A 23,645-nucleotide genomic window follows, 5' to 3' on the forward strand; every position below is an offset into this window, starting at 1 on the left:
TATATCCATGCTCAGATCCTGGCCTGGGGTGTGAGGAACGTGAAGAGTTACCAGCTGGCCAGTGTGACGTCCCCCAGCCTGGTGGTGGAGTGTGGAGGTCAAATAATCCAGTCGTGTGTCATCAAAAATGCCAAAAAGAACCCGAATTTTGACGTGTCTGTGCTCTTCATGGAAGTGGTGAGTGAGTCTGCCTGCTCTGTCTGGAGCAGGTTGACTTCTTTGGTGCAATACAGAGGTGGGGTTAGAGAGGGGGAACAGGGTCAGAGGGGAAACAGGGTCAGAGGGGGGCCAGGGTCAGAGGGGACACAGAGGCTGGTGGTTGGGTTGGTGGGTGGGTTGTTTCCGAGCTGTGTCATGTCAAGTTGAGCCATGTGAGGTGTTGTTTCCCTTATTAATTGCCAGCGCTCACTGGGTCTCTCTTGGACCAGTGAGCAAGACAGTGCAAAGATTGAAAATGATGGCAGGTGTGACTGATATTATACTCTCTCTGCCGGCAGCGGCTCCCAAAGGAAGAGCTTTACATGCCCCCCATCCTAGTCAAGTTGATTGACAACAGGCAGTTTGGGAGGAGGCCCGTGGTCGGCCAGTGCACCATCCGCTCCCTTGAACAGTTCTACTGTGACCCCAACCAGGAGGCTGTACAGAATATTGAGATCCAGACCGGTGAGTGATGGGGCAAGAAGCGATGTTATGTGGCAATGCGCAAACCCAGGGCAATTCATGTGAGGCCAAGTGTAAACCCTGTGTAAACATTCTGCAAATGACGCGCAAATGACGTCCATTGGCGGGGCAGGCTAGAAGGGCCGAATGATCTACTCCTGCTCCTAATTCTTATGTTTTAAATGTTGTGCAAATGGTGGGCAAACTGTATGCAAAAACACGAGCAAAGCACTTGCACACTATCCGCAGGCTATATGCACGCAATGTGCAAATGTCACATCACACTTTATATGCACAGAGACAGTAGAACACAAAATTCATAGACAATCCACTTCACAGTGAAACGCTTTGAGAAATGCTAATAATAATAATCCTTCCATTTGATATAATGTCTTATGTCAATGAGATGTCTCAAAGCGTTTCACAGAATATACTGTAAAGTGAATTGACTGTACATTTTGTGGGCGATAAGGCGTAACATCAAATGCTAGGATTATTATAGATCTGTTGTGATGTAATAAATTGGTGTAACAGGCCTCCTGCGCCCATGTGACTATAACAGGCTGATGGGCTGAATGGTCTTGTGACCCTGTGTGACTATAACAGGCTGATGGGCTGAATGACCTCCTGTGCCTGTGTTTAGACTCTCACTGTTCGCAGATACACCGAACTCCTTACTCCCAGACGACATCCTTATCGACATCGATGAACAAGAACCTCTGCTCACAGGGCAGGTAACAACCTCACACCTACCCCCTACCATCCCTTCCCTCTCCCTCCCCGGTCTCCTCCCCATCTCTCTCCCCCCCCGCCCGCTTCCCTGCCCCCATCTTCCTCACCACCCCTCTCTCTCTCTCTCCATGGCTGTACCCCCAGTGATGCAGTGGGAGAATGTCCACTCACTGTGTGTTTAGGTTTCTCAGACTATAATCCTCTCACTAAATCTCTCACTAACCCTGTCTCTTACCCACTAGCTACTCATCTCTCTAATCTCTCACTAATTCTCTTGCTAAGCATCTCACTAACCTGTCACTAACAGTAACAATCTCCTGATCTCCCCTCACGGCTAGTTTCTGTCACTGACCCTGACGGAAACAGCAGAGATGCTAGGCCTAATTTGTGTATTTTTAAAAATAATTTACTTGGATTTGATCCAGCATCTATAGCGCTGAACTGTCTCAATGTGGTTCTGTATCATGTAGTGACTGTATTTTGTGGGTGAACGTGGCTGCCAATTTACACACAACAATATCCCACATACAGCCATGAAGTGAGTGACTGATTTTATCTGGGGGATAGTTGATTAGGACACCGGGAGGGAGAAACTCCCTTTTCTTTTCCAATAGCGCACGGGATCTTTAACGTCCACCTGAACAGGCACAGATGGGAGCTCAGTTTAATGTCTTATTTGAAGGATGGATTAAATGTATTTAAGAGGAAACTTGGTGCATTCATGAGAAGGGATTAGAGGGGAAGAGGAGAGCGGGTGAGGAGGGAGTATAAACACTGGCATGAACTAGTTGGGTCAAATGGTCTATTTCCATGTTACTTCACTCTATATAACTGTCTCCCGGATTAAAAAACAGATTTTCCACAATTTCACTCTGGGGGTAGAGCACTGCAGGCTGAGACTGGGTGAAATTTGAGGCTCTCCAAGAGGCATGGGGGAGAGGAGAGGGAGGCAGTTCCCCTCTTTTGGGTATCCAGATGTTACATTCTTTGGCTTTGTTCAGTGTCTGGGTGAGGAGGACTTCCCCATTGCTGCCTTTGGGGTGTGGGATGGGTGGGGCAGTGTGTTTTGTGACTGACATCTCTGCTCATCCCGTGGACTCACTTTAACAGTTACTAACGGCTGGTTTGCTTTGTAGTTTGCAGACGGTTTGACGTGGTCTTCTCAGTCCAGTCTCCATGTATGTATGGCTTCCTTTATCTCTCTCCATGTCACATGCAATCTCCCCGCTGCCCCCACAATCACAGAACAAAGCTTATGAGCAAGGTTGGGGCCGGCAATATGCGACTTGTGATGTGCTAATTAGCACAAGGACAGGTAATGAGTGTCCTTAACGAGCAGGGCAAAACCTTAGGCAAATTTCCCTTCTCCACACGCCTGTTTACCTAGCAGTAAGAAGGATTGGTAGATCACTTTCCAAGAGTAATAATCCCTTCACAAAAATAAATGTGGTCACTCAATCCACGATTGTTTGTGGGACGCCGCTGTGCGTAATTGGCAGCCGCATTTCGCCCACAAAGTATGCAGTCAATTCACTTCACAGTATACTCTGTGAAGCGCTTTGAGACGTCTCAACGACATGATAAGACGCGATATCAAATGCAAGGAATATTATTATAAGCTTTCAAGCTGAACATCCCCCCCCCAAATCACGCTCCCAAATCACACGCAGATCACGCTCCTCAACCACACCAAACTCTGTATGCGCATCGCCCTTGTCCTCACCAGGCTCCACTGTTTCCACCAGGCTCCTAAACTCTATAACTCACTCCCTCAACCACTTTGCCTCGTCCCCCCTCTCTATGCCTAAAAGGCATCTGACGGCCTGCCTCTTCACCTGCTCCCTGCTCAGTGTCCATCCCCATTACAGTGACACACTCGATGTGAAGTGCAAAGTATAAGTCCAAGTTAATGTGGTGATTGCGGTGGTGGTTGTTGTGATGGTGGTTGTTGTGATGGTGGTCGTTGATGTGGTCGTTGTTGTGGTGGCTGTGGTTGTGGTTGTTGTTGTGGTTGTTGTGATGGTTGTTGTAATTCTTATTGTTGTTGGGATTGTTTTTGTTGTTATTGCGGGGCTGGTGGTTGCTGCGGGGTTGGTGGTTGCTGCGGGGCTGGTGGTTGCTGCGGGGCTGGTGGTTGCTGCGGGGCTGGTGGTTGCTGCGGGGCTGGTGGTTGCTGCGGGGCTGGTGGTTGCTGCGGGGCTGGTGGTTGCTGCGGGGCTGGTGGTTGCTGCGGGGCTGGTGGTTGCTGCGGGGCTGGTGGTTGCTGCGGGGCTGGTGGTTGCTGCGGGGCTGGTGGTTGCTGCGGGGCTGGTGGTTGCTGCGGGGCTGGTGGTTGCTGCGGGGCTGGTGGTTGTAGTTTTTATTGTTGTTGTGATGGTTGTTGTGGTGCTCGTTGTTGTAGTTCTCATTGTTTTTGCGATTCTTTTTGTTGCAGTTGTTATGGTAGTTGTGGTTGGTGTGGTTGTGGTTGCTGCGGGTGCGGTTGCAGTTTCGGTTATGGTTGTTGTTGCGGTTGTTGTGGTGGTTGTTGTGTGGTGGTGGTTGTTGTGGTGGTGGTGGTTGTTGTGGTGGTGGTGGTTGCGGTTGTGGTGGTGGTTGTTGTTGTGGTAGTGGTTGTTGTTGTGGTAGTTGTGGTAGTGGTTGTTGTTGTGGTTGTTGTAGTGGTTGTTGTTGCAGTTGTTGTGGTAGTGGTTGTTGCTGTGGTTGTGGTTGTGGTAGTGGTAGTTGTTGTGGTAGTTGTTGTGGTTGTGGTAGTTGTTGTGGTTGTGGTAGTGATTGTTGTTGTGGTAGTGGTTGTGGTAGTTGTTGTGGTAGTGGTTGTTGTTGTGGTTGTGGTTGTGGTAGTTGTTGTGGTAGTGGTTGTTGTTGTGGTTGTGGAAGTGGTTGTGGTAGTGCTTGTTGTTGTTGTAGTGGTTGTGGTTATTGTAGTGGTTGTTGTTGTGGTAGTTGTGGTAGTGGTTGTTGTTGTGGTTGTGGTAGTGCTTGTTGTTGTTGTTGTAGTGGTTGTGGTTGTTGTAGTGGTTGTTGTAGTGGTTGTTGTTGCGTTAGTGGTTATGGTGGCGGTTGCTCTCTGACACTAACTCTCTCTGTGACTAATCCATGCTTTTGTGTATGACGGGATCGATGCTCTCAGGCAGGACAGAAGCTGGTGATGGTGAGTGGACCCTCCCTCTCTCCCTCTCTCCCTCTCTCCCTCCCATCCTCCCTCTCTCCCTCTCTCCCTCCCTCCCATCCTCGCACACTCCCTCACACACTCCCTCACATACTCCCTCTATCCTCTCTACCTTCCTTTGCATGAGTGACCCCACCTTTCACCTGGGATCTTGACACCAAGGTATTATCAGTTTGGCGTCCTTTGATCTCAGCCTGGCCAAGATGGGCTCTCACACTCTCACCTCTGGGTCAGGTGGACGTGGGTTCGGGCCCCACGTTGGGGACTCTGAATTCCAATGCATTGTTGGGGAGAGATAACGCCACTTTGTCAGAGATGCCATCCTTTGGATGAGACCTTAAAGCTGCCAGTAGTGTCGAGTACTTTGAGACATTCTCTTGATGTCACTAGCGGAAAAGAGAAGGGAGTTCTTCCCGGAGTCATCCCATCTTTTTTCCCACAACGCTGTGGGATCTTTAACATCCGCCAGTACAGATGAGGACGGCAGCTCGATTTAACAGCTTATCCAATGGACGTCGCCTCTGACAGTGCAGCGCTCCCTACCTCTAGGGTCAGCCTGGACTGTGAGCTCCCAATTCCCTGTGTGTGTGAGTATATGTGAGTGTGTGTGTGTGTGTGTGTGTGTGTGAGAGTATGTTTGTGGGGGTGGGGGCTTGAACCCACGATGACCATCTGACTTGGAGGAGAGGGTGAGCGGCTGAGCAAGGGCTAGGCGGGTTGTCTGTCCGTCCATCCCTGAGCTCTGCCTCATTCTGTGTTACAGCAGGATGAGTTCATCGACTGGTGGGGCAAATTCTACTCTTCGACGGGGGAGATACACAAGTGTGGCACGTACCTGGAGAAAGGCTTCGACACGCTGGAGGTGAGAGCTCCTAGATGGGCTGGGCGGAGGAGGGAAGGCAGGGGAGCGGGTGGGGGGATTGGGGTGGAGGTGAGGGTGGGGGAGGGGAGGTGGGTAGGGGAGTGGCGATAAGGTGGAGGAGAGGATTGGGTTGGAGTGGATTGGGGTGGAGGGGATTAGGGTGGAGGGGAGTGACGTGGAGGGGATTGGGGTGGAGGGGAGTGCCGTGGAGGGAATTAGGGTGGAGGGGAGTGAGTGGAGAGGAGGGCAGGGGAGGTGGGAGAGTAGGGGAGTTGGGTGGGAGGTGGGGTAGGGGGCAGGGACATTCCCCCAAAATGTTTTGTTGAGGCCGGGACATTGGGACTCATTTTAAAAGCAGCTCATAGGAACCAGAGTCAGCCATTCAGTCCCTCCAGCCTGTTCTAACATCGACAACAAATTACATTTGTATAGCGCCTTTCACGTCAGGAGGACGTCCCAAAGCCCTGGAAAGTCAAGGATGTGCACCCGAGCTGGGGAATTGGATCAGGAGATTAATTAATTAATTAATTAATTAAAACTCACTTAAGATAAAACTTAATAATAATAATCCTTGCATTTGATATAGCGTTTTTCAGATCTTCAAGCCGTCTCAAAGCGCTTCACAGAATATAGTGTAAAGTGAATTGACTGTATATTTGTGAGCGAAACAGTCGTGGAACAATTGTTTTTTTCTTGAGGGATTATTATCAAGCGTGTGGAGTAAGGAAACTTGCCCAAGTGGGCGAAAACCCAGCAGTCAATTGGGCACAGCAGTGTCCCACACACAGTCATGGATTGAAGTGACCAATTATATTTTTTCTTGAGGGATTATTATCAGGCGTGCGGAGTAAGGAAACTTGCCCAAGGTTTCGACCTGCCAGGAATCAAACCCAGGTCTCTTGCTTGCGAGGCGAGTGCTCTAACCACTGAGCTACAGGACTCCTGTATAACATTCCAGAGATACAATTAGTTTTAATTTTAACTTTAATTTTAGACTGAGCTGTATAGCTCACATGCTCCTGCTGTCTTGTGCAAATTCATTCACTATTCACCCACCGTCCAGAAAAAAGCTTCCATTGCTCAAATTTACCTAAATATTTTTAAGTCATACTCAATCCATGGCTGTTGTGGGATACTGTGCTGTGCGCAATTGACTGTCGCATTTCTCCCACAAAATGCACAATCAATCCACTTTACAATATATTCTGCAAAGCCTTTGAGACGTGATAAGGCGTTATATCAAATACAAGGATTATTTTATTTTTAATATTTAAATATTTTATTATTTAAAATGAATTGGGATTAATGTTCCACTAATCTATTGGATCATGGCTGATCGGTACCTCAACTCCATTTACTCGCCTTCTCTTCTATAGACAGATTTGCATTTGGGGGGGAAGAATGAGGAGAGGCAATATAAGCCAGATAATTCAATCTTAAAGGGGGTGCAGGAACAGAAAGACCTGGGGCTCCACATAACCAAATCTTTGAAGGTGGCAGGACAGATAGATAAAGCTGTTTTTAAAAAAAAGCATTCGGGATACTAGGCTTTATAAATAGGGCCATAAAATACAAGAGTAAGGAAGTTATGGTAAACCTTTATAAAACACTGGTTCGGCCTCAGCTAGAGTACTGTGTTCAGTTCTGGGCTCCACACTTTAAGAAGGATGTCAAGGTATTGGAGAGGGTGCAAAGGAGATTTACCAGGAGGGTACCAGGAATAAGGGACTTCAGTTATGAGGAGAGGCGAGAGAAGCTGAGATTATTCTCCTTGAAGCGGAGAAGATTAAGGGGAAATTTAATAGAGATATTCAAAATTATGAGGGGATTCGATAGGGTGAAAAAGGAGAAACTATTTCCACTGGTGGGTGGGTTGGTAACCCAAGGGCACTATTTAAAATAGTTGTTAAAAGAAACAGGGAAGGTGAGGAGAAATTTTTTCACACAGCAAGTTGTTTGGATCTGGAATGCATTGCCTGAAAGGGTGGTGGAAGCCGATTCGATAACAACTTTCAAGAGAGAAGTAGATCGATATTTTGGGGAGGACAAGTTTGCAGGGCTATGGGGAGAGAGCGGGGGAGTGGGATTAATTTGGATAGCTCTTTCAAAGAGATGGCACGGACACGATGGACCGAATGGTCTCCTTCTGTGCTGTATAATTTGTATGATCCTATGATTCTATGATTTCTTTTAGAAAATAATATTTTGGGATGCAGTATATGAGTAAGACATGTCATATAGTTAGTGTAGTATGGCTTGGAAGAAGCAGGCAATTCAAGTTCGCAAAGCTTTCCACTGTGTTGTAGACTAATCCATACAGAATTAGTTGCTATCAACATCTCCATTATTGTAGCATGTGACGACCGGGATGGTAGAAGTCAAATAGATGGTCTTTTATCATTTAACAATTCTAAGTTCCTATGTTCCATATCCCTTGATACCCTGACCTAACAAATATCTATAGACCTCAGTCTTGAAAATCTCCAGACTGCCTCACATTGTCTCGCATTTAACAATAGTAATCCTTGCATTTAATATAGCGTCTCAAAGCACTTTACAGAATATATTGTAAAGTGAATTGACTGTGTATTTTGTGGGCGAAACGCGGCAGCCAATTGCGTGCAGCAGTGTCCAACAAACAGTCGTGGATTGAGTGACCGCATTTTTTTTTACTGTATGGTATTAAAGCGAGAGATTGCACAGAATTGTGGAAAGTTCCGCTAATCCAGGCGGAGATTCTTGTTGAGAACGGCGGAAACCCGGCTCCCGAATAAAGAGTGGATTGAGGAGTTTTCCACAATTCTGTGCCAGAGTCACCGTGGTTTCCTCCCAGTCTGCAGGCACACATTTCCCCTGGATTGTGGTCAGCCTGGCAGCGCATTGCACCTCATCACGACTCTCGCATACTCACTCTCCTTTTTTCTCTTCCCCCCACCCCACCCTCCCTCTCTCCTTTTTTCTCTTTCTCCCCCCCTCCCCCACCCTCTCCTTTTTTCTTTTTCCCTCTACCCCTTCTCTCCCTTGCTCTCCTCTTTCTCATTGGCTCTCCGTTCCTCTCCCACACTCCCCCTCTTGCCCTTTCTCTCCCCCATGCTCTCTTCCTCTCTCTCTTTCCTTTTCTTTTTCACTCTCCCTCTTTCCGTCTTCTCCCCTCTCTTCCGCGATCTCCCTTTCTCCTTCCATTCCTCGCTCACTCTCCACACTTCTCTCTCTCTCCCATTCTTCTCACACTCTCCCACCCCCTCCTCTCTCCCCCTTCTCTATCTGTCACCCTCTACTCTTTCTCTCCCCCCTCTCTTCGCTTTTCCCCTCTCTCTGTCTCTCCCCTCCCTTCTCTCTCCCTCCACCTCTCTCCCCCTCTCCCCTCCACTCTCTCTTTTACCCTCCGCTCTCTGTGTCCCCTCTCTCCCCCACTTCTCTCTCTCCCTCCTTTCTCTCTCCCCACTCTCTCCTCCTGCTCCCTCAATCTTCCACTCTCTCTTTCTACCCCCCCTCGCTCTCTTTCTCTCTCTCTCCCCCCCTCTCTCTCTCTCTCTCTCTCTCTCTCCACCCTCTATCCACCTCCACCCCCCTCCCCCCCTCTCAGGTGTATGATAAGGAGCTGGAGCAAGTGACTGCTTTTCAGGGATTGGCTGATTTCTGCCGCACGTTCCAGCTTCAACGCGGCAAATCCGGTGATGAGACCGAGGACCCTACGGTGGTAGGCGAGTTCAAGGTAAACAAGGTCTCGGGATCTCTGGCAGCCTCCCTCCCCTCCCCCTTCACCCTTGTGTGAGTTAATCCCATGTTGTCCTGCATCAGGCTCTGTGACCCTATCACCCCAACCCGGCTCCACTGACTCCCCATCCCCCAGAGGATAGAGTTCAAAATCTTCATCTTCGCCTTCAAAGCACTCCACAACCTTGCTCCTCTCTACCTCTGTGACTCCATGTCAACCTGTCCACTCCCTCCACTCAGCAGGCTCTGGCCTGCTCCACATCCCCAGCCTTGACCATCCCACCATCGAAGGTTGGGCCTTCAGCCCCTCTGCCCCCACCCTTTGGAACTCCATCCCACATTCCACTTATCTTGCTCCCTCTGATGCCCCTTTCAAGGCCCATCTCAAGATCTTCCTCTTCAACTATGCCTTCGACCTGCCCTGCCCTCCAAACCTCCCTGATCCCAACCCCCAGCTCAGTTCGGGTGCAAATTCCTGACTGTCCAGCTCCTTGGGACATCCTCCCAATATGAAAGGCGCTGTGTAATTGTAAGTTCTTGTTGTTCCCGTCCTCAGGGTAATTTTAAGATCTACCCTCTACCGGATGACCCCTCGCTGCCCACGCCTCCTCGTCAGTTCCTACAGGTCCCAACCAGCAGTCTCCAGGAGTGTGTGGTCAGAGTCTACGTCATCAGGGCTTTCGGTCTCCAACCAAAGGACTCGAATGGCAAGGTACGGGGTGTGGGGTTGGGGGTGGGTGGGGGTGTTGATCAGTTGGGTGTCTGACATATGTAGAAACCCATCATCATACTTAAGAGTATCCAAACCAAGCTGAGATTTCCATGTAACCCACCTACACATGGAAATCCCAGAGATAGATTGTTAGAATGGAATGTGCGCTCTCTCCCTGGAGGGAAACATCCTGTTTACCTAATTCCAGAGAGCATTAGGCGCAGATTGGTAAGAGCCAAGGCCTGGGGACCCCAGAGTGTATGTTGTCCCCAGTGTTTCGCTGCCCTTCCAAGTCCTGCCGATGTCATCAGCAGTGTTGGGGGGAGGAGGTAAGCGGGGTCTCCTCAAGGCTGAACAGGCTCCAGGATGAATTCCCTGCCAACGGAATGTTAGCCCACCCTCTGTGATGGTCTCTAGTGGGTTCTGAGCCAAGCGGGTCCGCAGTATCCCAGGGCACAGTACAGCCCAGCCTGGCTCATCAGCAGGACTTGGAAGGGCAGATCAGTCACTGGGGACAGGGAAACCGCCCACTCAGCTCCAAAGGCGCTATACAAATTTATTTTGTTGTTGTTAACCTTGCAAGCCAAAGCCCTAAAAGGTAGGGTGGTCCTAGCTGGACAAGCAGCTGGAAAGCTTGCTAGGCAATGCTCTCAATGGCAAGCTATGTGGTTTTAGCTGGTTGGACTCCAGCAGTTACCTCAACACACACTCTGGGAATTAGGTAAGATACATCCCTCCAGGGAGAGAGCGGACATTCCATTGCAATAATCTATCTCTGGGATTTTCATGTGTAGGTGGGATACATGGAAATCTCAGCTTGGCTTGGATACTGTTAAGCATGGTGACAGGTTTCAGCATATGTCAGACACCGGAAGGAGGATAATAAGAGCCCATGAAAAACACTGGCAGTGGTAAATATATCAGGGGAGGGTTGTGGGGGTGGGTGATGTGATGGATATTGTAATGGATAGTGTAATGCTCTTTATCAAAAACAAGTGCTTCCTGGTAATTGCTGTGAAATATTGTGACAGTATGTTTTGTAGGCAAACACAGCAGTTTTTGCAACGTCCCATAAACAGTCAGTGAGCGAGTGTTTTTATCTGGGGATTGTTGGCCAGGACACCGGGAGAGAGAAACTCCCTTCTCTTTTCGAATAGCACCGCTGGATTTTTAACATTCACCTGAACAGGCACAGACCGCAGCTCAGCTTAACATCTCATCTGAAGTACGGCACCTCTGCCAATATGGCACTCACCCCAGCACTGCACTGCAGCATCAGCCTGGACTGTGAGCTCAGAGTTTCTGACTTGGGGGCTCGAACCCACAACCTTCTGACTGAGAAATTAAAGATCCCGCGGCGCTGTTGGAAAAGAGAAGGGAGTTTCTCTCTACCAGTGTTCTGGCCGACAATCCCCCAGATAAAATCTCTCGCTCACTTCACGGCTTTCTGTGTGACCTCACTGATCTCACGCCTTGGTGCAGTTTCCTGGGAAACTCCATAATTTCTGTCTGCTTTTAAAGGGCCTGGGCCGTCTCGATGTCATGATGACCCATCCCTTTAATGTCATTTTATAGCCCAGACAAAAAATTAAAACCCGCAGGCACTATTTAGATGAGGAAGATTAGGATTTTTTTCCGGGAACATCGGTAATGTACAAATTTGCAGGAAAGAATATTTAAGGAGGTTATTTCTTTGCGGAAAAAAATCTTCGTCAGAAAAACAACCCCCCGGCTGTCAGAGATTCCCTACTGGTCTGGCAGATATCAGGGTAAACAGGGAAAGGACTGTAGACACGTCAGAGGGAAAGAAATTCCCAGACATAGATAATGAGGGGAAGAAAAAGGGAAAATGGGAGTCTGGGCCAGATCCCAGCACACAGGAGATACACAACCCAGCCAAAGCCCCGGTCCTGGGAGACACAAACAGCCGAGTGTGAGGATGTACATTTTTGTGTTTGATCTCACTCCCCCTCTCTCTCTCTCTCTCTCGCTCGCTTTCTCTCGTACTCTTTCTTCTTCTCACACTCTCTCTATTTGTCTCCCTCTCTCTCTGGCACTTTCGCTCTTTCTCTATTTCTCTCTCACCATCTCTTTCATTCTCTCTTGCTCTTGCTTTCACTTTTGATCTCTCTCTCGCCTTCTCTCTCTCGCTTTCTCTTGGTTGCTATCTCTTTTTCTCTCTCACACTCTCTTGCTCTCTCACTCTTCCTCTCTCGTGCTCTCATTCTCTCACTCGTGTTTTTTACTTTCTTGCTTTCTCTCTCTCATTCTCTCTTGCTTTTGTTCTCTCGTTCTTTCTCTCGCTCTCTTGCTCTCTCACTCTCTCTCTCTCTCTCTATCTCTTGCGCTTTCTCTCTATCTCTCTGTATACAGTGTGACCCCTATGTGAAGATCTCTCTGGGTAAGAAGTCAGTCAGTGACCAGGAGAATTACATCCCGTGCACATTGGAGCCCGATTTCGGAAGGTATTAAACCACAACATTAAGCCCTCTCTGACACCCAGTCCAATGTCAAAGTTTCACCAAAAGTGCACTCTCCTAACTTTCTCTCACTCTGTCCCTCTTCTCTCACCCTTTCTCTCTTTCTCCTCTTTTTTTCCTTTCTCCTCTCTAACTTTCCTTTTTTTTCTCTCTCCGTCTGTCCTCCCTCCTCCTATCTCTTTCTCTCTACTCTCTCTACCACATAAATCAGATCCAGTACACAACATTCCACATACAGTCTCCCTCTGTGTGTAAGTGTCCGTGTCTGTGTCTCACCCAGTTTGTGTGTGTGTGTGTGTGTGTTTATAGCCCAGTATATGTGTGTGTAATGCCGTTGAACACAGCGCCTCCGACAGGCGGAGAAATATACAATGATGACAATAACATTAAAGTGCCTCGAAGTGCTTCACAGAGAATTGCTGTCATGTGTAATGTATTTTGTGGGTGAAACATGGCAGCCAATTTGCGCATAGGAACATCCCACAAACTGTCAGGAAGTTCATGACTGATTTTATGTGGGTAATTGTGGGCCAGGACACCGGGAGAAAGAAACTCCCTTCTCTTTTCAATGAGCGCAGTGGGATCTTTAACATCCGTCTGAACAGGGAACTGACGGGGAGTGAAGTTTAACATCTCTCATAATGCGGCGCTCTCTCTACCACTGCGCTGGGAGTCAGCCTGGACTGGGAGCTCCGAGTACCTGGGGTGGGGGCATGAACCCACGAACTTGTGACCCAGAGAGAGCGTGAGTTGAGCTGCGGGGAGGGGGAGGGGAGCGGTCGGCGGTCTGTGTACTTGTGAGGAACTTACCCTTGGCTGCACCGCTCCACTCGCTCTCACTGAGCCAAGCCAAACAGTGTCTGACTAACAGCCTGACTCACAGGCACAGAACGGGCTCCCACATTTCCACATCTGACTTCACTGTAACCAGTGACGCACCGCACAAACTTAGCTTGAGGTTTTCATTGTAAACTTTCTCATTCATTTCTTCCGAACTTACTCCCACCACAAGAACTCCGGTTTCCCATGTGTTTGTTTGAGCTGGAACATGCTCAATTTTCCAAATTTTGGCTCCCAGAGTCAACATCCAACGCTCCCAGACCAGCCACAGCCTGGGTTAGAGACAGGGCAACCGTCCCTCTACACTGTCCATCCACACTCACTCCCAGGTCAATGTTACAGACACCGTAAAGCTCCCTCTACACTGTCCGTCCACACTCCCAGGTCAGCGTTACAGACACCGTAAAGCTCCCTCTCCACTGTCCATCCACACTCCCAGGTCAGCGTTACAGACACCGTAAAGCTCCCTCTACACTGTCCGTCCACACTCCCAGGTCAGCGTTACAGACACCGTAAAGCTCCCTCTCCACTGTCCATCCACACTCCCAGGTCAGCGTTACAGACACCGTAAAGCTCCCTCTACACTGTCCGTCCACACTCCCAGGTCAGCGTTACAGACACCGTAAAGCTCCCTCTACACTGTCCGTCCACACTCCCAGGTCAGCGTTACAGACACCGTAAAGCTCCCTCTACACTGTCCGTCCACACTCCCAGGTCAGCGTTACAGACACCGTAAAGCTCCCTCTACACTGTCCATCCACACTCCCAGGTCAGCGTTAGAGACAGAGTAACGTTCCCTCTACAGTGATTACCCTGTGGTTGCTGCCCCCCAGGCTGTATGAGCTGACGGCTGTGCTGCCGATCGACAAGGACCTGCGGGTGACGCTGTATGACTATGACATGCTGTCCAAGGACCAGAAGATCGGAGAGACCATTATCGACTTAGAAAACCGCTTTCTGTCTCGCTTCGAAGCCTGCTGTGGCCTCCCCCAGACCTACTGCACGTGAGTCCCACCCTCCCCCAACCCCACCTTCCCCAACCCCCACCCTCCCCCACCCCCACCTTGCCCACCCCGACCTCGCCCACCCCCACCTCCCCAAACCCCACCCCAACCCCCACCCTCCCCCACCTCACCCACCCCCACCTCCCCAAACCCCACCCTCCCCCATATCCCCCACCCCCACCTCCCCCACCCTCCCCAAATCCCACCCTCCCCTACTCTCCCCACCCCAACCTTCCCTCCCCAACCCCCACCCTCCCCAACCCCCACTCCAACCCAGCCCCTCCCCCAACCCCCACCCTCCCCACGCCCACCCCCCACCCTGGTTGTTGATGTTCCTCCAACTCCATTGCTCTGTAAGCCTTAGTCTCGCCCGGCTGGTAGCAGGCGCTCTCCCTCTCTCTCACTCTGTTTTTCACACTCTCAGGTCGGGGATAAACCAGTGGAGGGAGCCCCTCCGCCCCTCTCAGCGGCTGCGCCTGTTTGCCCAGCGCCGAGGTTATCGACTTCCTGTGTATCGGGACGGGAGTCTCACCTTCCGTGGAGAGGACTTCAACCTAGCTGATCTCGGTGAGTGCCATTAGTAAGTCATACACGCGCCACCCCCCCACCTCGGTCTCTCACCTCCCACCCCTCAGTCTCCCCCTCCCCCACCACTCTGACACCAAGCAGACATCATTAGGCATCTTCACCCACAAAATATACACTCAATTCACTTTACAGTATATTCTGTGAAGAGCCTTGAGACGTCTTGAAGATGTGATGCAAGGATTATTATTATTACCATTTAATAAAACCACATAGTTTGCCTTTCGGAGCTGGCTGCTGAAGTGTTTCTCTCTGTTTGCAGAGGCGAGGAAGACCCCCAACCCTCACCTGGGTCCTCCGGATGAGCGCCTGGCTCTGTACGTACTCCGCAAGCAAGGACTGATCCCCGAACATGTAGAGACAAGACCTCTTTACAGCCCCCTCCAGCCCGACATCGAGCAGGTCAGAGCCCCAGCCCTGATTACACACAGCGTCACTCTCTGTGTTAATGTCCTTGCTACATACTGTCACATTCAGTGTTAATGCCTCTCACTAACACACTCACTGTCACATTCAGTGTTAATGTCTCTCACTAACACACTCACTGTCATACTCAGTGTTAATGTCTCTCACTAACAGATTCACTGTCACACTCAGTCTTAATGTCTCTCACTAACACACTCACTGTTACACTCAGTATTAATGTCTCTCATTAACATACTCACTATCACACTGTGTTAATTAATGTCTGCTTATACACACTGTTACTGTCTCTGTTACAGACGCTGAAGTCAATGTTAATGCACACTGTGACAATCAGTGTGAACGTCTCTGCTCATGTCCTTCACCTGCCCCGCCGGCTCGCTCCACCATTGGCGGTCGGGCCTTTAGCCTTTCTGCCCCCACCCTTTGGAATTCCATCCCACAGTACCTTCACTTCGCTCCCTCTCTTGCTTCCTTCAAGGCGGGTCTCAAAACCCTCCTCTTCGACCGCGCCTTCGGCCACCCTCCTACCCACCCTGCCCTCCACCCCCCCGATCCCAATCCCCAGCTCGTCTCCAAATCCCTGACTGTCCAGTGCCTTGGGATGTCCTCCCGATGGGAAAGTCATAATTTTGTATTGTATTGCTCACACAAACTGTGACAATCAGTGTTAACGTCTCTGGGGTGCTTACAGGGAAGGCTGCAGCTGTGGGTTGATCTGTTCCCGAAGTCTCTTGGATCCCCCGGACCCCCATTCAACATCACCCCTCGCAAGGCCAAAAAGTGAGTGAGCTGCCTCCGCTTGTCTGACGCAAAAGTGCAGAAACACACAAACCTGCGAAATACATGAAAACGCATAGAAACATGTCAAACACACAAACCTGTGAAACGTGAAAACATGTAGAAGTATGCAAACACGGTTAATGACGGGGTTATTGAAAGGATATCAAATTTGGTCTCTGAGAGGAGAGGAAATCCTGTCGGGTAGCGATTAGCACGCTCGCCTCGCAAGCGGGAGGACCTGGGTTTGATTCCCAGGCGGAGCAAAAGCTTAAGCAAGTTTCCTTACTCCACACACCTCTGTTTACCCAGCAATAAGTAGGAACCTGGTTGTTAGTGAATTGGCAGATTGTTTTATTTGGTCACTTAATCCATGACTGTTTGTGGGACGCTGTTGTGTGCAATTGGCTGCCACTTTTCACCCACAAAATATGCAGTCAATTCACTTTACAGTATATACTGTGAAGCGATTTGAAACGTCTCAACAATGTGATAAGGCGCTATATCAAATGCAAGGATTATTATATTAATAATGTCGAAGTGGGACATTCTCTCAGGTCGTGGATAAACCTGATATTAGGTTTAATCTCTAATCTTAAGAGATAATGATGGTGTTATGTGTGGCTGCAGGTTCTACCTTCGCTGTATAATATGGAACACGAACGATGTGATCCTCGATGACACCAGTATCACAGGCGAGAAAATGAGTGACATTTATGTGAAAGGGTGAGTGTGTATCTGATACCCGGAACGTGTGCTGGGCTCAGCCTTCAGGAGGTGCCCACCCTCTGGGGCTCCATCCCACAGTCCTTCTGCCTTGCCCACTCCCTTGCCTCCTTCAAGGCCCATCTTAAGACCCTCCTTTTTGACCGTGCCTTCGGTCACCCTCCTCCCCCTACCCGCCCAGCTCTCCAGTCGCCTGATTCCCAACCCCCAGCTCAAGTCCAAATCCCCCAGTGCGGTGGCTTAGAACGTCCTCCTGACGTGAAATGCGCTATGTAAGTGTAATGTGTTGTTGTTGAGTGGACGGTGAGCCTGTCGCAGTGACTGGTCTGCCACTCTACAATCACTGCTCACAGGGTACCAGTGACTGATGTCAGATTGGTGCACAGTCACCCTTCACACTGGGTCTCTCTCTCTCTCTCTCTCTCTCTCTCTTACACACTCTGCCCTTTTCTTTCTCTCTCTCTCTCTCTCTTCCATACTCTATTGCTGTCTCACACATTCTGCCCTTCTCTCGCTCTGTCTTTCTCTCTCTCTCTCGCACACAACCCACTGTGGAATTCTCTCTCACATACTGGGCTTTCTCACACTCTCTCCCTCTCTTCCTTGCACTCTCTCTCTAACACACTCCTCTCTCTCACTCTCTCTCTCTCTGTCTCACTCACTCTCTCACACTCTCTCTCTGTGCAGGTGGCTAGTTGGGCACGAGGGGAACAAGCAGAAGACAGACGTTCACTACAGGTCTCTGGGAGGAGAGGGTAACTTTAACTGGCGATTTGTCTTCCCTTTTGACTACCTCCCCGCTGAGCAGGTCTGCTCTGTCTCTAAGAAGGTGAGAGGTTGACAAGCGGGAGGGGGGAAAACGAGGATATCTCAGTCACTTCCCACCATATGCCAGGCTTTGGACTCTGGGAATCTCTCAAAAAAATCACTCCAAAATTCAGGCGAGAGTGTGTGACTGTGACTGAGGTACAGATGGCTGTGTGTGTGTGTGCCAATCAGATACAGGAGGCTGTGTGTGTGACTGAAGTACAGGAGTGTGTGTGAGAGTATGGCTATTTGTGTGTGTGTGTGTGTGTGAGGTACAGGTATCAGAATCATACAGCACCGAAGGAGACCATTCGGCCCATCGTGTCTGTGCCGGCTCTTTGAAAAGAGCTATCCAATTCAATCCCACTCCCCCGCTCTCCTCATAGCGTACAAACTTGTCCTTCCCAAAAAATTATCTACTTTTCTCTTAAAAGTTGTTATCGAATCGGTTTCCACCTCCCTTTCAGGCAATGCGTTCCAGATCCGAACAATTCGTTCGTAGTAGTGTTTGTGTGTGTGAGTAAGGTACATGTGAGTGTGTGTGATGGGTACAGGCAGCTGTATGTGAGAGTGAGGTACAGGCGATAGTGTGTTTCCGAGGTACAGGCTGACGTCTCACTTTGCTGTCCTCACAGGACCGTTTCTGGAGTCTTGACAAAATGGAGTGTAAAATCGCTCCTCAGCTGATCATTCAGATCTGGGACAACGACAGGTTTTCATTTGATGACTATCTGGGTAAGTATCATGGAGTATCATGGTTAGAGCGCTCGCCTCGCAAACCAGAAGACCCGGGCTTGATTCCCAGGTGGTATGAAACCTTAGACAACGTTTTGCGTTACCCGGGAATCAAACCTAGGTCCTCTTGCTCATGAGGCGAGCTCGCTAAGCACTATGCCACAGGACGCCACAAGTACAGGTGTAACATCTTACCTGAAGAATAGTGTCTGTGATGTGATGGGAGCTGTGTGGTGCTGTTTGCAGGCTGTATCCAGATGGACTTGAATAAGATGCCGCGGCCGGCCAAGTCCCCGGAGAAGTGCAGTGTGGAGCTGCTGGAGGAGAATTTGCTGAAGGACAGATGCGTGTCGCTGTTCGAGCAGAAATCTGTGAAAGGCTGGTGGCCGTGCATAGCCGAGGGAGACGGCAAGAGAAGCCTGGCTGTGAGTGTCATCTCAATACAGTCACAACCCTTACTAACAAGACACCACCCACAGTGAGAATAACACTACAGTCACACACCCCAACATCCCTACTAACAACACACTAACAACAGTGATAATAGCATGACAGTCACACATCCCACAGCCTAACCACACACTAACAACAGTGATAGTAACATTATGTTCAGCGCCTTGGGACGTCCTCCTGACGTGAAAGGCGCTTTATAAATGGAATCTTGTTGTTGTTGTATGTTGTTTTGCCCACAAAACACACAATCAATTCACTTTACAGTATATCCTGTGAAGCTCTTTGGGACGTCTGAAAGACGCGTTAAGGCGCGATATCAAATGCAAGGATTATTAATGTTACAGAGTAGCAACACCACTAATAACAGTGATAATAACAGGAATAACAATATCAATACAATAAAACTCACACAAGTCGTACCAGTCGGGACAGTAACATTTACAGTAACGTTACAGTAATGTTACAGTAACATTTAATATGACTTACGTGAAGTCCGAGTCGCATAAACTCCAATTTTATCAATAATCTACACTGTACATGTGTAATTCACTGCAGCTGGTAAGTGTGCTTGCAGTGACAGGTCAAGACTTAAGTTTCTCGCAATTCAATACATCTTGACCCATCGCCACATGTGCACTTACACCAAATTCTTCTGCGTATGGTGACAAGTTCCCGCGATTCAATGCAGCCGGAAAGTGCAGGAGTAATGAAGGGTAGGGGAGCCAAGTTACGAGTCAAGAGATGATAAATATGACCAGTGCAAAGAAATCTAAGTGGTTTTGATAGGAAACGGAATGAGACTCGGGTGGGTGTATGACTTAGGCGATTATATGATTCATAAGGATAAGGCATGTGAGTTTTACTTTAATAATAATAATATTGCCACTCGCTGACCACTGTGCTCTGGCCACACATAGGGGAAGGTGGAGATGACCCTGGAAATGGTGTGTGAACAGGAGAGAGACGAGAAGCCGGCAGGACTGGGCCGGGACGAACCCAACATGAACCCCAAACTGGAGGAACCCAAGTGAGTGAAAGCGTCACACTGAGCGGGAGAGAGAGAGAAAACAAGAGAGAGAGAGACCGGGAGAGAGAGCGGAGAGGCTGAGAGGGAAGGAGAGAATGAAAGAGAGAGAATGAGTGAGAGAGACTGAGATGTGTGATGGGGAAGATCATCTGTGACAGGAGTGAGATCGTGTTTGACAGTTGGGTGGTGATGTGTTGGGGGGAGATGGAGTGTAATGGAGGTGAGATTGTGTGTGACATGGGTGACATTGCGTGTGCCGTGTTCTGTGTGACAGGCGCCCGGACACCTCGTTCCTCTGGTTCACGTCTCCTCTGAAAACACTGAAATACATTGTGTGGAGGAGGTTTCGCTGGCTGTTCCTTGCTCTTCTCGTCGCCTTCATCGTCCTCATGTTCATCATCGTCTTCCTCTACTCCTTTCCGGTGAGAGTGAGTTGGAGTGAGGGGAGGCGGGAGGGGGAGTGAGGGGAGAGGTGGTGAGAGGAGGGGGGAGTGAGGGCAATGGGGAGTGAGGGGAGGCGGTGCGAGGGGGGGGAAGCGAGCGGAGGCGGGGCAAGGGGAGGCTGGGCGAGGGGGGAGTGAGAGGAGGGGTAGTGAGGGGAGAGGGGGAGGGGGCGAGGGGCTACAGGCGGGTGAAGGAGAGGCATGGGAGGAGGGAGAGGGAACGATTACAGTGATTATTATTACAATATTGCCTCTGTGCTTGTTACAGGAATATGCTGCTATGAAGCTGGTGAAGCCATTTTAGGGGCCTGGGGCCAGGCTTGATTTGGGGGGCCTTCTGGCCTCGGATGGAGCAGAGACTCAGATCGCTCAGAAAACCAGTGGCCTGGGAATAATGCAAATCACAAACCCGATGTTCCCGGCATTCCCAGTGTTCCCAGCTGAGCCTATGGCCTCCTCACCCATCCCGGGGGCATCACGTGGGTTCCACAGAAACCCAGCTTTTTATGCATACCGCTGACACTGTGTTTGTGTGTGTGTGTGTGACTGCACCCGTGTGTGTGTGTGTGTTTGGGTGTACATGTGCGAGTATGCACATATGTGAATGTGCACGTGAGTATCTGTGAATGTGTGAGAGGGAGTGTATGTGTAGCAGAATGAGTGAGTGTGAGTGTTGGAATGTATGTGGGTATGTGAGTGAATGAGTAAGTGTGTGTGCATAAACGTGTGTTTGTTGATGTGTGTGGTGTGTAAATATGCCTACAAAGCACACAGTCACTACACTCTACAGTAAGTGTTGTGAAATGCTATTGAAACGTCCTCCCGACTTGAAAGCCATATATGAAATGTAAGACTATTATTATAAATAACATTCTCCAGCCTCTGCGTGTGATTTTGGTGATGAGCTTTAACCCACATCTTCCAGTCCAATGGCAATCATTTCTCTTACCTTCTCAGTCCCTCTTCATTCACAACACCTCAGTCAGGTCTCCTCCCAACTCTCTCTGCTCTAGTGACAATTTCCCCAGGCTCTGCTCATCTCATCCCTGCAATCCCTCTAGTCAATCTCCTCACAACCCAGTGCGGAGTTCTATAGAGTAGCGATTAGAGCACTCGCCTCGCAAGGGAGAGGACCCGGGTTTGATTCTAGTGTGGGGTGAAACCGTAAGCAAGTTTCCTTACTCTACACATGTCTGTTTACATAGCAGTAAGTAAGAACACGGTTGTTGGTAGATTGGCGGATCGCTTTCCGGATGTAATAATCCCTTTAAAAAGATTAGTCACACAATCCGTGACTTTGTGGGACACTGCTGTGTGCAATTGGCTGTTGTGTTTTGCCCACAAAATACACAGTCAATCCATTTCACAGTAAATCCTATGAAGCGCTTTGAGGCGTCTCGATGACAGGATAAGATACTATATCAAATGTAAGGATTATTATTATAATCTCCCCATCTGTGCCTCTTCAGCTGCCTGTTCAACATCATATGGACCAATTGGAAAACAGAAGGGAGTTTCTCTCCTGGTGTCCTGGCTAACAATCCCCCAGATAGAATGGCTCGCTCATTTCATGGCTGTTTGTGGGCTGTTGCTGTGTGCAAATTAACTGCCACGTTCACCCACAAATTACACAGTAACTGCACATATGGACTCATTTATAAAAACAGCTCAATGCTGTGATGGGGGGATGGTGGGCTGCGTGTTCTGAGGTCAGAAGGGCTGAAGGGTCTTCTTCATCCAAACTGATCTTGAGATGTGATCCTGTCTCCAATCTATTCTCCCCCCAACTCATCCCAAGAGAGGTTTAAAATGTGGGGAGAGATCAGAAACTTGGAATTCAACTGGTCTGCTGATGACAGCCCGGCCTGGCTCATCGGCAGTTCTTAGAAAATAGATCAGTCACTGGTGGCGGGTATCCTCCCACTGAGCTCCTGTTAACCCTGGAAGTCAAAGCCCTGATGGGTGGAGTGGTTCTAGTTGGACAAGCAGCGGGAAAGCTTGCCAGACAGTGCTCTCAATGACAAACTATGTGGTTTTAGCTGGTTAGACTCCAGCAGTTAACCCAACACACACTCTGGGGTCCCCAAGCATTGGCTTTTGCCAACCTGCGCCTAATACTCTCCTGGATTAGGTAAACTGGATGTGCTCCTCCAGGAAGAGAGTGCACATTCCATTCCAACAATCTATCTCTGGGATTTCAGTGTGTCGGTGGGATACATGGAAATCTCAGCTTGGTTTGGATACTCTTAAGCATGGTGATGGGTTTTCACATGTGTCAGACACTTGGCTGACCGAAAGAAAACCCGTTCTCAGCCTGTAAGACTGTGTAGCCGCACACTGTTAGATTGGGCAGAATTGGGGGAAACTTTCCATTTCTGTCTTAGTTTGGAAACCACTTTTCCGGAAGCAGATGGTCTCAGGTGTTCAGTCTCACCTCTGGGTTAGGGGATTGTGGTTTTGAGGCCCATGTCACAACTCTGAGCTCGCAGTCCAGGCTGACACTCCAGTGCAGTGCTGGGGGGCAGTGATATGTTGTCAGATGTGCCGTCCTTCAGATGAGACATTAAACCCAGCTCCTGTCTGTGCCTGTTCAAGTGGACGTTAAAGATCCCGTGGTGCTGTTGGAAAAGAGAAGGGAGTTTTTCTCTCCCGGTGTCCTGGCTTGCTAGCCTCTTGGCTGTTTGTGGGACGTTGCTGTAGGCAGATGGGCTCCTACATTGGCTGGCAAAAAGCACTGTAACCTGTGGTTATTTTAGAGGATTTTTGATCTTAAAGCTGTTGGATTGAATGCGTGGGATTATTATATTATTCGCCCACAAAATATACAATTCACTTTACAATATATTCTGTGAAGCGCTCTTGGACGTCTCAAAGATGTGATAAGGCGCTGTATCAAATTCAAAGATTATTATCATTATATCAACCTGTCCGTTCCCTCCGCTCAGCAGGCTCCAGCCTCCTCCATGTCTCCCACCTGGCCTGCCCCACCATCGGCAGTCGGGCCTCCAGCTTCTCTATCCCCAACCTTTGGAACTTCATCCCACAGTCCCTTTGCCTTGCTCCCTCCCTTGCCTCCTTCAAGGCATGTCTCAAGACCCTCCTCTTCAACCTCACCTTCGATCACCTTCCTACCCCCACCCTCCACCCCTCGTGATCCCAGCCCCCAGCTCGGGTCCAAATACCTGACAGTCCAGTATCTTGGGATTCCTCCCGACGTGAAAGGTGCTATATAAATGTAATTCGTTGATATTGTTATTATTCCTTTAACATTAAATGGAGAGTGTGGGTTGGAATGATGGTGGGATCCTTTGCTTTTCCTTGGCTCGGAACATTGCTTTTCCCTGTAACATTCCAACGTTCCTGGTTAGTAAGTTCCCTCACCAAAAAATAATCCCTCTTTTTGCATATTTCAGCCGAAATTTCCCTGGCTCAACAAATGTAGAGTGAAAGTTCCTTGGATTGGGAAAGGATTTGGGTACATCCCAGT

General features: G+C 49.3%; 1 protein-coding gene across 1 annotated transcript in view; it reads left to right on the top strand.

Annotated features, from left to right (window-relative positions):
* dysf (dysferlin, limb girdle muscular dystrophy 2B (autosomal recessive)) overlaps window positions 1–20,823 on the top strand; it is a 105,677-nt gene extending 84,854 nt beyond the window's left edge. The window contains exons 33-50 of the mRNA XM_042343446.1: window positions 16–177; window positions 498–663; window positions 1,321–1,394; window positions 5,328–5,426; window positions 9,013–9,141; window positions 9,700–9,855; window positions 12,229–12,320; window positions 14,009–14,179; window positions 14,604–14,746; window positions 15,027–15,166; window positions 15,882–15,970; window positions 16,598–16,693; window positions 17,381–17,522; window positions 18,136–18,235; window positions 18,482–18,660; window positions 19,606–19,715; window positions 19,990–20,137; window positions 20,427–20,823. Of these exons, the coding sequence (XP_042199380.1) occupies window positions 16–177; window positions 498–663; window positions 1,321–1,394; window positions 5,328–5,426; window positions 9,013–9,141; window positions 9,700–9,855; window positions 12,229–12,320; window positions 14,009–14,179; window positions 14,604–14,746; window positions 15,027–15,166; window positions 15,882–15,970; window positions 16,598–16,693; window positions 17,381–17,522; window positions 18,136–18,235; window positions 18,482–18,660; window positions 19,606–19,715; window positions 19,990–20,137; window positions 20,427–20,462 (2,232 nt within the window). The 3' untranslated portion in view covers window positions 20,463–20,823. The remainder of the gene's footprint in view (window positions 1–15; window positions 178–497; window positions 664–1,320; window positions 1,395–5,327; window positions 5,427–9,012; window positions 9,142–9,699; window positions 9,856–12,228; window positions 12,321–14,008; window positions 14,180–14,603; window positions 14,747–15,026; window positions 15,167–15,881; window positions 15,971–16,597; window positions 16,694–17,380; window positions 17,523–18,135; window positions 18,236–18,481; window positions 18,661–19,605; window positions 19,716–19,989; window positions 20,138–20,426) is intronic.
* The last annotated feature ends 2,822 nt before the right edge of the window (window positions 20,824–23,645 follow it).

The sequence above is a fragment of the Callorhinchus milii genome, unplaced genomic scaffold, assembly GCF_018977255.1.
Source record: "Callorhinchus milii isolate IMCB2004 unplaced genomic scaffold, IMCB_Cmil_1.0 Scaffold1, whole genome shotgun sequence".
NCBI classification, from domain to species: Eukaryota; Metazoa; Chordata; class Chondrichthyes; order Chimaeriformes; family Callorhinchidae; genus Callorhinchus; species Callorhinchus milii.